This window comes from Portunus trituberculatus, chromosome 44 (assembly GCF_017591435.1).
Source record: "Portunus trituberculatus isolate SZX2019 chromosome 44, ASM1759143v1, whole genome shotgun sequence".
Classification (NCBI taxonomy): Eukaryota; Metazoa; Arthropoda; class Malacostraca; order Decapoda; family Portunidae; genus Portunus; species Portunus trituberculatus.
Window position 1 is genome coordinate 26891088 of NC_059298.1, and position 15000 is coordinate 26906087.

The window sequence follows — 15000 nt, forward strand, 5'->3', positions numbered from 1 at the left end:
CGTTAAAATCCTATCAGTTTTTATTTGGTCGTCTTTAAACAATATCAGCTTTTATTAAGTCCTAACCTTATTAGCCTCCACAAAATCCTATTAGAATCTTATTAGATTCTATTGAACCGTGCTAAAAACTTATTAACTTCCATTGAGTCTTGTTAAAGCTTTATTAGGTTCATCTAAGTACCGATGAAAGTATTTGAGTTACAACGTATAGAACCGAGATAATGGGATGAATTGGGGAGGTACGTAGCGTCACCTTGCTTGTAGGATGGCGTTGGGGAGTGGCCGTCCCTCTCCTCAAAGTCCTCAGCGTTTGTCTCCCCGCCGGCCGCCGTCACCTCGCCCGGGTGGTAGGGCTTAGGCGAGTCGATTTCTGTTTGGGGTGAGAGAGTGGTGTTACTGTTGAGGTGCAGTAAGGCCAATGGCAGCACAAGGACACAGCAGCCACTTCAACTGATGCTGTTGTTGCTATTATTGCTATCATTGGTTACCTTGATTAAACTTACTATAATGTTTGCATTAAAACAGTCAACATCATCACTGTTTCTATAGACTATCAGTAAAGCTATTGGCATCACTAGTATCATATGTACTATTACAGGATTTCTGTTATTCACTACTACTGTTACTACTACTACTACTACTACTACTGCTACTACTAATACTACTACCGTTATTACTACTATTACTACTACTACTACTACTACTACTGCTACTACTGCTACTACTACTACTACTATAACTACTACTACTACTTCTACTACTACTACTACTATTATTACTACTACTACTACTGCTACTACTACTACAAATAAAAAATTTCACGTGCAATTAGCTAAAAACTATTAATTTTAATTTCGAATTTCATATAACGGAAAAAAGCTCTTCCTTACATTCTTATTCCTGTTTATCTATTCATTAAGTTTTCTGTTCTTGGTATACACTTTGTTATATTGCTTTTCTCTTTCTTACTAAAACAGATAAAATTTTTTTCTCTTCCTCCTCCTTCCTCCACTATAATCTTTTCCTTTCTTCCGTTCTTCCCTATTCGCTTATAACCTGATTTCCTTTTCTCGTCTTTCACCTTTTCTTCTGCTTCCTCTTCTCCTGACACCCACGTTCCTCCTCACCCTACACTTTTCTATATCTTATTGACCACAACACATAAACAAACTTAAAAATAAGACAGTCTAACCTTATAAAAACAACAGCAACAACAATAATAACAATGATATCAATAATAGTAATAATAATAATAATAATAATGATAGTCATAATAACAATGACAATAATAATAATAATAATAATAATAATAATAATAATAATAATAATGATAATAATAATAATAATAACAACAGCAATAAGAAGAAAGACAACAAATCAAAATACGAAACTATCTTCAAAGGATCTAGTAAAGAAACACATTATCGTGCAAGAAACTCCCTTGTAAACTTAGAACTGAAAAAGAACGAAGATTAACTCGCTAATCTGACGCTGGGAACTCTGCACTGCACTTTTATTTATTTTTTTATTTATACCATGTGGGCTTTTCACGGGAATTTATGGGCTAAAGGGGATACCTTTTTGGGGTACCTCCTATCTCAAAGGCCACCCGCTAGGAAACCGTTGCCCCGAGTGAGGAAGCCCAACCTACACTCGGACCGTGGACAGAATTCGAACCCGTGCGCTTGGAGCCTCTTCAGACCCCAAAGCGCGCATGGTTCCACTGTACTCTAGCACAGGCCTTGCTAACCTGCTGATACCTTGAACATGTAACGGTACTTCTCAAACCTCGACCTGTAGGAGGAAGGAAAGACACAAACTCGTTAATCTGAGCTTGATTCCTCACCATAGACTCTGATGATCCCGTCCGTCATGCCCAGGGAATTCTTGGCCACGCAGCAGTACGTCCCGAAGTCCTCTACTGTCACACTGCGAATCCTCAGCATCATGAACACCTTATAAGAAGTGTTAGCCAGCAGCGTCTCGTACCTATGGCCTGTGGGAGGTTATGGGCGTGAGAGAGAGAGAGAGAGAGAGAGAGAGAGAGAGAGAGAGAGAGAGAGAGAGAGAGAGAGAGAGAGAGAGAGAGAGAGAGAGAGAGAGAGAGAGAGAGAGAGAGAGAGAGAGAGAGAGAGAGAGAGAGAGAGAGAGAGAGAGAGAGAGAGAGAGAGAGAGAGAGAGAGAGAGAGAGAGAGAGAGAGAGAGAGAGTAATGCCAAGAGAAATCTAGGTATGGAAAAGAGAAAATAAAAGAAACCTATACTTTTTGATGAGCACACAAAATAAGAAAATAAGAATAAAAACAAAGATAGGATTGGTTAAATGGTAAAGTCTCTCTCTCTCTCTCTCTCTCTCTCTCTCTCTCATTGAAACAAGAAAGAGGGCATGAATAATAAACGAATGAAAGACTGGATAACTATAGATACAAAGAAAAGAGCGCACGAGTATTGCTTAGACTCTGAAAACAACACACACACACACACACACACACACACACACACACACACACACACACACACACACACACACACACACACACACACAACCTCACCCGCTACAATCATATCCCCGCTCGGGCCAGTCCAATAGTTGAGGCTCTTTGGGAAGGCCTCCGTGCGACACTCAATGGTCAACTCCTGTCCGATGTATGCGCCCTCCAGCTGCTGCGGGACCCAAGCCATCGGCGGGACTGCGCGTGGAGGGAGAACGAGGAGGTGAGATGTACGTAGGTATGGGAGGAGTGGGTGACGTAGTATAGAAGGTAAAAGAAAAGGAAGATGAGAAGGATAAAGAGGAGAGAGGTATGGGAAGCAAGTTGGCGGTTGAGTACATGAAGTAGTTAGCAAAAAGAGGAAGAGAAAGGGAAAACAGGAGGAGGAGGAGGAGGAGGAGGAGGAGGAGGAAGAGGGTGACAAGCATGAAAGGAATGGATGACGGGGGTTTGGAGGAAGGAAAAGAAGGAGGCAAAAAGGAGAAGGAGGGGAATAAGAAGAGCAGGAAAATAATATATGGAAAAGCGATGTGACAGTCGAGACGGGATGAATAAATGAGGAAGAGGGGAGAGAAGAGGATAACAGGGAAGAGGAAGATAAAGAGAAGGAGGAAAGAGGAGGTGAAGAAAGGCACGAATGAAAAGAATAGATGACGTGGTAAGGGAGGAAGAAGAAAAAAAATGAAAAGAGGAGGAGGAGGAGGAGGAGGAGGAGGAGGAGGAGGAGGAGGAGGAGGAAGAGGAGGAAGAGGAGAAAGAAGACGAGGAGGAGGAGGAGGAGGTGGAGGGGGAGGAGGTGGAGGAGGGGAGGAAAAGAGGAAGTTGTTGGGAAGAAGTCGTAAAGAAGAATAACAACATTACCGGGAGGAGGAAAAAGGAAGAGGAAAGTGAGTTGTTGAGAGAGAGAGAGAGAGAGAGAGAGAGAGAGAGAGAGAGAGAGAGAGAGAGAGAGAGAGAGAGAGAGAGAGAGAGAGAGAGAGAGAGAGAGAGAGAGAGAGAGAGAGAGAGAGAGAGAGAGAGAGAGAGAGAGAGAGAGAGAGATATTGTCCCACTAATAGCTGTGCATCTTCCGAGAAATTAAGAACACAACAGAACACTCTGACCAATAAAAAGGAAACGGAGGAGGAGGAGGAGGAGGAGGAGGAGGAGGAGGAGGAGGAGGAGGAGTGTATTGGTAATGTGTTTGGTTGGATGGCAAGTCATAACACTAAGAAGAGACGCGAGGCTTAAGTGAATCTTGCAGGGAAATGACGCTCTCTCTCTCTGTCTGTCTGTCTGTCTGCCTGTCATTCAGTCAGTCAGCAAGTCATTTACTCAGTCAGTTAATCACTCACTCACTCAACGAATCACTCAATGTACCATCATTAAATTCTCAAGAGGAAGATTTCAAGACACTTGTCACTGTAGGCAATTTGAATCTGGTATTTCACTTATCTTCCTTTAGGAGATGGAACTCTTTAACGGACCTTTCGTCTATCTAATTTTCCTTTTTATATTGTTTGTTGTCTTTGACTCCAAAACACTCTTGCATATGAAAGAAAGGGCTACCTACACTGAACACTCAGGTGGGCTCGCTTGCTGATGGATGGCGGGATACCATTAGAGGCTATACACAGGTAGGAGCCCATTTGCAGCCGTGACACTTTCCTCAGTACCAGCGTCTCGCCTTTCACTACCTTCGCTGACCCATCAGAGCCAAAGCCCTTGCCCGGGTAGTCCTCGTCCTCGTCTTCATCGCTGTTGCCTTGGGCCCCAGACGCGCGACCTGTTAATAGTAGTGAATGATAAGAGCACAGGAACCCAAGAAAATAAAGGAAACTGTGAGAAGCTGATAGGTGTATACGTGAGAGTCCTTGTGTGTGTGTGTGTGTGTGTGTGTGTGTGTGTGTGTGTGTGATGAGCTCGAAGGTATAAAGACAAAAATGCTTCACAAATGTTGAATAAAAGAAGAATAGCGGGATATTACGTGATGTGTGTATCAATGTTTGGGTTGATTGCGTGTATTTTTGTCTAACTGGCTTCTCTCTCTCTCTCTCTCTCTCTCTCTACCCGTCTCACTCATTGCTCTCCTCTAATACGCCATAATACAGGGAGCAGCGGTAGTCAGTGGAGTCCCGGGACAGTGAGAGAGGCCAGCCCCTCACCGCCCAGCCCGCCTCGTGAGTGTCCTTCTGGTGGTGTATGGGACGAGCAGCGCGCCCCGGCAACCACACAGGACTCCCGCGGCGAAATCAATTAGTGAAGCAGGTAAATGTTTCAATGCGATGGGGAGGAAAGGCCCTCTCTCTCTCTTTCTCTCTCTCTGTGTATGTTACTAGAAGTTTAAGTGTGTCCTCACAAAAACACACACACACACACACACACACACACACACACACGGTAGCACACCTGACTCAAACGGGTGAGCTTGGATTCGATTCCCGGGTCAGGCCAGAAGTAATTTTGGCAAGGCATTCTATTCAATTGTGTGGTCCCTGTTCATCTACCAGTGATTAGGCACCTGGTATAAGTCAGAAGTTGTGATTCGCTGCTGGATAGGAGAAACAAACTCTGAATAAAAAATACATATGGGATGGCCTGACCACCCAGGGCCTTGATCACTAAGTATATCTGGCGCTATCTAGTAGCCGCCTATCGGAATGTCAGAAACCACCATGGATGGGGCTGTATAAACTTAAGATGCATAAGTATAATATGTAGAATTTTTAGCTGACTCTTCAAGGTACCATTCCAAAGCGAAATATTAATATTATTACCCACACACACACACACCCTCTCTCTCTCTCTCTCTGTGCCTCACTTCGCTGAGCAGTGTTGAGAAGAATGTCCCTGTTGTCCTCTCGCCGCCAGGTAATGTTGGGCGCGGGGTGTCCTTTAGCGCGGCAAGTGAGTGTGACGTCCTGCCCTTCCCGTACCGTGATGTCACCCGAGGACTCCTTGTCGATGATGTCTGGAGGCACTGAGAGGCGAGGCAATGATGGTGGTGGTTGAGTTTAGAACATAAGACAAAGAAAGCTGCAGGTCTAATTTAAAGAAACAACAAGGTGGTTAAAACATTCAGATTGTAATTTAATGGAAGAAACTCAGCAGCAAGAATGTCGTAAGCGAACGACAGACTGAACAAATGTATAGGCAATGATGATAGATGACAAGTCAGGAGCTGTGGCAGACCTGCAAAGGATTAGAGTCACAGAAAACAAGTTGGGGGCAGAAACAACGATGGGGGACTTCTACATGGCACCAACTTTGAATGAAGGGAAAGAGCGAAGAAGAGAAGATGAGATACTTTATGAAGACCGACTCTCCTTACTATCATAGGAACTTATCTTAATCGACAAGGAGCTGGTGGAGATAAGTAGATAAGGTTAAGGTAGTTTGTTTCCTGCCGTAGAATCACAGAGGCTGATGATGCTAATGAGAAAGAATAGAGAGTGTGTTCGGGGAAGGAATGGAATGTGTAGAAGGGCTGTTAACGTAAATGGGAAGGAAAGAGGAGCACAGGAAGGGTGTGTTAGCGGCAATGGGAGGGAAAGAGGGTGCTGGAGGGGCTGTTCAGTATATGTATGGGGGCAGAATTTAGTGAGGTGGTGGATCGGCGGGAGTGACGGGGTGAGGGGAGAGAGAAAGAGGGGAAGGGAAATGAACATTCACACCTCAGCCCTCACTGAATCACGGCCACAAACACCTTATTTGGAACACTTCTCGACAGTTTCGGTGGGTATTGTGCGGACACACACACACACACACACACACACACACACACACACACACACACACACACACACACACACACACACACACACACGCACATAAAGGTTGTATGTGCCATTAACATTTACAGTCTGAAGAGAAAAAAATATAGATATTACATATGTAAAGAAAAGAGGAGAAGCAAACAAACGCTCCTCAGACTTGTAGAAATACCAGCATACAAAATAAGTCATTATAAAACAAGGGAATCTGCAGGTTTAATATAGGGAGACACGGAAAACAACACAAGCAACAAGCTGCCTTTGAACATAAGAAGAGAAGAACGTAAGAAAATAAGGAGACCGGAAAAGGCTGACTGAGTTACACAAGGCAGCTCCTGAACACTTAACTTTACTATCTGTCATCATCATTAACCTCTTCAGTACTGGGACACATTTTTGCCATGAGTTTTGAGCGCCATTAGATGATTTTACTTGCATTAGGAGGGATCTATGGAGGGCAGAATACTAATGGTCACAGCCTTCACTATTCTAATCACCAACATATTTATGAAGCAGTATAAAATCACCCACAGATAACAGTAGATCTGGATTTGACACGAAAATTGCCTTGCTGCAGTAACGTACCCAAAGCCGGAGAACGGACCTTAAATTTCAAACCTCGAAATCTCAGCTCCTAGCCAACATGAATCTATGAAAATCACTGTGAAGCAAGCTAACTGTGTTTAATTCAATGCCTGAAAGCGATATCTAAATCCATACAACCGTGTCATTGTACCGCTCAGTTATACGAGTCAAACATGAGAATTTATATAGTACCAGGTGGATGTTTAAATACAACTTTAAGTTTACAGCTGTATTTCAAACACAAAATGCAAATTTTGTATCCCTTATAAATTACTTTACATGATTTTGGCTGTCCACTTGCCCATTTCTTCTTCACACCTGTGAGTTTACACCTCTTGTCATCACTCTGTGACCGTGCGTTACCTCCTGTGGCGACACCAGGTTTGCGCTTGGCGTGGACATCACTGTTGGTGTCTTACTATCCCACCCCTTATATATGTCACAGATGTTGCACTAGCGTACTCTATGTAATCTAATTAACAAAAATGCAACTTTTTTTTTTTTTTTTTTTTTTTTAGGAAGACTATTTACAAAGCGCGTAGGCGGGCTTTATTTTTTTACATCATTAACGCGAAGAAATATATCGCAGTAGTTACTATCAGTCACTGCCTAGGGCCCTAGGCATTGTTTCCTACCATTCTAGTCACTATTAATCATTCATCGGTTTGTTGCAGTCACGTTAGTAAACAGGTGAGTTTAACACTTAACAGCACTCCACAGTACACTTCCACGTCACAGTGATGTCAATAACATGTCACTGTTCTTCACCAGTGTCACTATCTTTTCCCAAACTGACTATCTATATGGCACCAGCTCTTCACACTTTCACTGTAAATCCATTGTTGGACAAAACTCTTTCACCAGCATTCACATTTCACTGTTTCATTGTCTCCACAGATATGTCAAAATGCCTGAACATGCACGTAACAATCATAACCCCTCACTCTTGGCTGCAGCGGTATCCCTAGCACGACTGACTTGAACCGAGTGACAAGCAGTGTGCTGCCAGGTCGAGTTGCCAACTTTACCCTAAATTCACCCTTAACATTACCCTGTTTGATTTAAGATTACCCTGTTTACTACTAACCTATTTTTTAAAGATGATTTATACGCATATATATGTAAGAAATATTAGCATAATATATACAGTGATACAAAATTATACTCACGTGTACTTGCAATGCTACTTACTCGTGTTGCCAGTGTCCATAATGATTACTCCTGCTGGTCGTATATGCGTTCCGTCATCAGGTTCACGTGTGTTGATGTAATTTTGAAATTGTCTGATGTTGAATTTTCAAATGTTCTCTTAGCATGAAGCATTCCAATTAATGTGTCTGTGTTAAGTGAATTTCTTGTTTTTGTTTTCAAAAGATTTATTTGAGAAAAACTCTCGACACTGGCGCTTGAATGAGGCAAGAATAGCAAGTTCGTCAGGAAGTTTCCCACCTTTGGAAACAAGGGTGTGTCATCACCTTTCTTAACTTTCTTTACTTCCATCCAAAACTTCCAAACACTACTGTCGCTCTGAACATTAATTTCTGTGTTCCGTAGCAAACGCCACTCATTGTCAATGGTGTTTAAGTCATTCTCAGGGACAAGATTTGGAAATTGTGATGCTAATGGTGCAATGGATGGGACGGTTTTCTTCAAAATACACTGAGGATCCAATGCTTTGAGAGATTCAAGTAATGGATCAGTCAGATTAAATTTGTGTAGAAGCTGTGATGCACTTTCAATATAAAAATCAAGACATCTTAACCTGAAGTTTGTAAGATCCTGTTTCTCGATACCATGGCACGAGTGTAGTGATGCAGTTACTCGACCACCCAAGTACATATCTTCTAAGGGAAGAAAATTAGCCGGGTCTCTGATTTTCACGTTTGCTAGTGCTGTTGACTTTAAGTAGCCTGGCTTCAGGTAACACTCGAGTATAGTTGCCAAGACTGCAGAGACTCTACTGCTAAGAGCATAAATCTTTGGATCCTCGGCTTGCATTTCTTTATTAAGATCATTGAAGAAGGGCAATACATAATCTAGAAATTCTAGATATAGTTTATTTAGAGGATCATTAAGTTTTTGTAAGATGGACTGAGATGCTTGCAGTCGATCCTCCATCAGTGCTTGAGCAAAAAACAGCTTCAAAGCTGGGAGTTGTTCTAGAAGTCTTTTCACTACACTGTGCAGCGATAGCCATCGTGTTTGGGATGGATGTAGAATCTTGTGGGGTTTCACATCAGCGAATTCCTGAAACTCCTTGAAAGCCATGGACTGCTTAGGAGATAAGAAGTAATTGTGTATGTCACGTGCCAGATCCTCAACTGACCTAGGTAACTTTTTGCAAGCGTACGAAGCACAGAGATGAAAAGAGTGACAAATGCATTTCATCACAAACAAATTTGGAATATCTTGTTTAAGGAGAGTTGAAAGGGAATTATTTACCCCCCATCATCACATTGGCACCGTCAGCAGCGAATCCAATCATGTGTTCCTTATATGGTATGTCAGCTTCTCTGAACACAGACTTTATGTGTTCATGAAGGCTGGATGCAGTGGCACTTTCCAAAGGAACAAGCGTTAGAAACATATCCTTCACACCTTTCACAGTTACCACTCTGGCTACAAGAGCTAGATGTTTAATGCAGCCACGGTCAGTTGATTCATCCACTATCAAAGAAAAACAGTTGTTCCTTAGTAGATCAAGCAAATCATCATGCTCCTTCTTACCTAATACATTCTTCACAATTGCTGAGCATTTTGTTTTTCCACACTTCAATTTTTTTGCTATTTCTGAATCTGGACACATTGCCTTTATCACAGGAAGGAGACGATCAACGGCTGAAAAGGGAAGATTCAGCTCACTGACAACAGCCGCTAACCGTATTTCGCCTTCTTTCACCAGTTTTTCTTTCTTGCTGTTTCCACTAACGGATGGCATGTCCAATATGCTCCTTGTGTTTTTCAGGGTTTTCACATTATTCACATGCTTCGTTGTTCCCGCATGTCTTTCAATTTCTGATTTACCTGCTTTTCCATCATAATTGCAGACTTTGCAGTGATAAAAAGCGCACCTTTACTGCTTTTACTCAGCCAGCCCTTGAAGTTCGCATCATCCTCCCACTTTTCACTATACTTTTGCGTGTAGGGTGAACGCTTGCGTTTGGCTGGGGGTGTAGTGTACGGAGAATCCATGGTTGTAGCACGTCAGTACGTAAGTCAATCAATCCAATCAGCGCGGGCAGTCGCACTACACGCCGCAGTAACACGCGTCGCTGAGTAATTACTGACTGCCTCATAGGCCCACATGCTCGCCGGCACCTAGCAGAGGTTGCTAGGCACTCAGTCATGTTCATGGTATTCAACATTATTTAACGGAGCTTTTTTATAGTTTTCTTCCACAAGAAATTAGGCAGATTTTATTGTTTATCTGTAATTTCTAAAATATGATGCCCAATTTGTCACAAAATGCCATATATGACATGACCTGGCAACTCTGGCATGCTGGCTAGGCAAGCGACGCCGCCGGTCCCGTATAGTACACGTCCAGTACAGGTTGATACATACTTTACACGTTCTTGACGAACTTTGAACGGACAACAGTACGCGGTACCCGACCCCCTCTCTCTCTCTCTCTCTCTCTCTCTCTCTCTCTCTCTCTCTCTCTCTCACACACAACAAAATGGCTGTCTCAGAGAGTTTACAGTTTAAAGTGACGAAATGACCCTAAAAATCGGTGTTTTTTCATTTTCTACCCTGTTACGCTGATAGCGCTCAGATTACCCTAAAACAGGGTAATTACCCTACACCTGGCAGCACTGGACTGACAAGAGTGACTGCAGTGTTGCCAGAGGGGATTGATGAATTCTCAGTAGATTTTACTTTAAAAAATCAGTAGATTGGAAATTTTTTTCGGTAGATTACATATATATATATATATATATATATATATATATATATATATATATATATATATATATATATATATATATTGCACGTCACATGTCTTTTTATATTATCTGCCAAAGGTAAATAATATCAAATACACGTGCAATGTAAACATGAGCAATTTAAATAATGTGTTTTTATCTCATATTTTTTTGGCAACAAACACGATTTTTTTTTTTTTTTGAAAGGTTTATTATTAAAGAATAAGATCATGCTGGGAATTCCGCAGGCAAATTATACTTTTCATATCTTCCGGTACTCAAATAAAAAAGAAAACACAAAAATTGGAACACTTTGATCTGAATGTATAAAGAAAATGAATATAAGAACTTAAGAAATGAGGAGACTGCAAGAGGCCAGATAGACCCTGTACACGAGGCAGTTCCTTTTCTCCCATCCTCCGAACAAATCAATGTTCTATCCAACCACCTATCCACAACCAGCTAACACAAAACCGTAGATAGGTTGAGTTTAGAGAACAGTAAGTAGTTGGCTGAGTAGTTGGCTACACTCGTAAATTAACACACTCCACCCACATCACTTCACAAACGCAGTCCGCTAATATTTTAGGCTCTATTTTAAATCAACACAAAATTGAACTTTTAAACAGCATAAATATATTCTCTGAAGACTTACAGGTGCGTGTGTGTAGTCTTAGGAGCCTAAGTCAAGACTGTATAGCGCCCGAACCAGCGACATCAGTTACAGTACTATCAGTTTGTTGTTGTCCGTCAGCTGAGATTCGATACATGAAAGAGACACGTACTCCGCAACCCACCTCTCTCTCTCTCTCTCTCTCTCTCTCTCTCCGTCGTGCCTAAGCGCGGTGCAACCTCATGACTCTCTATCTCTCTCTCTCTCTCTCTCTGTAGATTTCGTGGATTTCTCGGGAGGTTTGATCGAAAAATCAGTAGATTTGACCATATTTTCGAAATCTGTCGGTAGATCGGTAGATCCATCAGAAATTCAGTAGATCTACCGACTTATCGGTAGATCTGGCAACGCTGAGTGACTGTCCGTTGGCTAAACCGTTGGCCGTCTCGCTGTTCGTATGGGATTTTAAAATGACTCATTCGCAGTAGACTTGCCACAAATATGTACATAATAATAATAATAATAATAATAATAATAATAATAATAATAATAATAATGTTTCCTCCAGGTAGAGGTCAGCCAAGCCCTTAATCTGGTGCACCTCACAGCCTCCACAAATGCACACGCCTTCCCACTGCTGCGGTATTTAGTAATGATTAGTATTTTCTTAAAAAATGCACTTTATACAGTATAAAACTTTACAAAATTATAACTTTAACAGTCAGCTGCCGCGTACTACCAGTCAACCGTTTTGGGTACGTTACTGCAATGGCAGCGCGGCTCCGCAGTCCCGTGTCAAATCCAGATCTACTGTTATCTGTGAATCACCATATAGTAAGCAAAATGAATATGAAAACGCGTCTTGGTACTGGAAGGGTTAAACTTATCTAACCTTCTCTTGCTGAGTTTGCTCCACTCATTCACTACCTTATTTCTGAATCGATTGTTTCCTTTTTGCTTTTTATATCTGGTTATCGCTGCTCATAACTTTCAAACTCATACTTGACTATTGCAAACTCCATCTTAATTCCAACAACTGGCTGATTGGTAACACGTAATAGTATACACTGGGGATTAGGACATAGCACGTATCATTCCCCAGTTGAAGAAGAAAGATTCCCTTGTGAAATTTCATCTCGATCTGTTCAAGAGTTTGGCAGTGAATCGCGAACTGACAAGACACTAACACAAAGCCACATAACAACAGACAAGCTGGCAAGCAATCATTTATATACTTAGATTTCTCAGAATTCTCAAAACTCGCCTTAACATTAACAACTCCGCAACACAATTTTTTTTGGGGGTCTCTTGATCTTTTAGGGAACTAGCAATCAAGCGGGCCTTTTCTTTTTATTTTTTGTTGCCCTTGGCCAGCTTCCCGTATTCCATAAAAAAAAAAAAAGCCTCACAACTCAGGAACACTCACCCACAACATCCACGTAGCCCTGCCTGGACCTCATCGGGTCGGTGTTCACTTGACACATGTACCAGCCTCGGTCACTCTCCCGCACGTTCTTGATCTCAAGGTGCCAAGAGCGGTGGTCGTTGTGCAGCAGTGCGATCCTCGGGTTTCTCGTGATGACCAACTTATGGATGGTGAGGATCGTCTGCGTGTCTACCTGCACCCACGCCACCTATCGAGAAGAGAAAGAAACTAATTATACGAGCACACTGCACACACATGGGATGAAAGACAGTACTAATATGACAATGTTAAGCCGAACTTTTTTCACTTGCATCCACACCATCTGTAGATAAGAAGTGGAAACTCTATAGAAAGAAGAGAAATGCTGGTTCTGGAATGTAACAGAGAGAGAGAGAGAGAGAGAGAGAGAGAGAGAGAGAGAGAGAGAGAGAGAGAGAGAGAGAGTAGGAACCGAGGACTGTATGACCGGTAAGGAATAAAATGAATGATGAGAGAGCAACGAGCGCTAAGACAAAGCGAAAAACTGAAATGCAAGACGTGGAACTGAGAAGCAGAAGCAAAGGTGACGGATGAATACAGAGCGAGTAAAGAATGAAGAGTGACCAGTAAAATAAAACTAAAAGAGATAAAAGACCAAGAAAAAAGAATATTAATAACCATGAGAATAATGCTTGTATTCTTTAAAGCTAAGGACTATTTTTCAAAGACCACTTTAGATAATCAGTCATGTTTTTATTGGCGTTATTTTTTATTGGAGATGCAGAAAAATACTATCACTGAAATCACGGAAAACACACGTGAAAACTATAATAACTTTCATTCAAGCACGCTGAAAGGACTGGAGATGAAACAAGACGATAAATCAATAAACAGATGGAACACAAGGAAGAAGAGATGGTTGGAACATAAGCAAACACTAAAATCAGGGTGAAAAAAAGGATAATAAATGGGGAATGAAGAAAGAACTAGAGCACGGATGATAATATAGCAGTTTAGGTCCGCAGTTCATCTTCTATAGACCTTTAGAACAGCGTGTGTAGGAAGCCGAGGGACGATGAGTGCAGGTAATCACAATGATGCACGAGTAAAAGGGAGAAGAGTGTCGTTTTTATGAAGATGAAGACGAATGTTATTGAGCCGCTGTTGTTCCCGAGGGCAGAGAGGCGCTGACCAGACCGAGCCAAGACGGCGTCGCAGCCACGTGGGTGTTGGCTGAGACGTGGGGGTGTGGTTGTGTCTCCTGTATTGTCCTTGGTGGCAGAGATGGTGCTGGTGATGCAACGGGGAACAACTGGTGATTGTAGTGGTGGTGTCGGTGGTGGTACTACAAAACTACTACTACTGCTGCTATTGCTACTACTACTACTACTACTACTACTACTACTACTACTACTACTACTACTATTACTACTATTACTACTATTACTATTACTACTACTACTAGGAGTACTTTTTCTGCTCTTCCTGCCTCTCCTCCTCTTCTTCGTCGTCATCGTAATCATCCTCTTCTTATCCTCCTCCTCCTCCTACTCCTTCTTCCCTCGTTCTCTTCAACAACAACAGCAACAACACTACTACTACTACTACTACTACTACTACTACTACTACTACTACTACTACTATTACTATATTACGATTATTACTATTACTACTACTACTACTACTACTACTACTACTACTACTACTACTACTACTACAATAACAACAGCAACAACAACAACAACAACAACAACAATAACAACAACAACAACTACAGCAACAACTACTACTACTACTACTATAGAACACATTTACAACCATCCATCTACCCACCCACCCACACACCCACACACACCCGCACACACACCTGCTGGACTCGTTGCTCGGGTCCTGCTCACTTGGGGAAAGGCCCTTTAAAAAGTCAGAATTATGACACAACATCTGTCATTGGTGGAGAGCTCGATTGTTTGCAGCCTTTGGCACCGGGCCAGGCTGGGAAGAGTTATCGTGTATTGACTCCCTCTCAAGTCCCGTAGCCACTGAAAAGGCAACTCCTAATGGTGTTTTAAAGGAAATCTGCTTCGGTATCTTGCTCCGTAGGGAAAGAAACAATGCGAGATGAACCCAATTGGTGTTTTGCTGTCTGAATCAGGAGAAGGAGGAGAGGAACAGTGTGTGTAGAGAGGCTATCTATACCAGTGTTAGTACTTATATGAAAATTATATTCCT

The 15000-nt window shown here is 42.1% G+C and overlaps 1 protein-coding gene across 3 annotated transcripts in view; it reads right to left on the bottom strand.

The window, feature by feature from the left end:
- The window catches only part of LOC123518906 (neurotrimin-like), a 43260-nt gene that overhangs the window by 3477 nt on the left and 24783 nt on the right, over positions 1-15000 (bottom strand). For all 3 annotated transcript variants that reach the window (XM_045279968.1, XM_045279966.1, XM_045279967.1), the window contains 6 exons: positions 12793-13000; positions 5291-5449; positions 4043-4255; positions 2551-2688; positions 1847-1996; positions 254-370 (listed from right to left, as the gene is read on the bottom strand). In XM_045279968.1, the coding sequence (XP_045135903.1) occupies positions 254-370; positions 1847-1996; positions 2551-2688; positions 4043-4255; positions 5291-5449; positions 12793-13000 (985 nt within the window). The remainder of the gene's footprint in view (positions 1-253; positions 371-1846; positions 1997-2550; positions 2689-4042; positions 4256-5290; positions 5450-12792; positions 13001-15000) is intronic.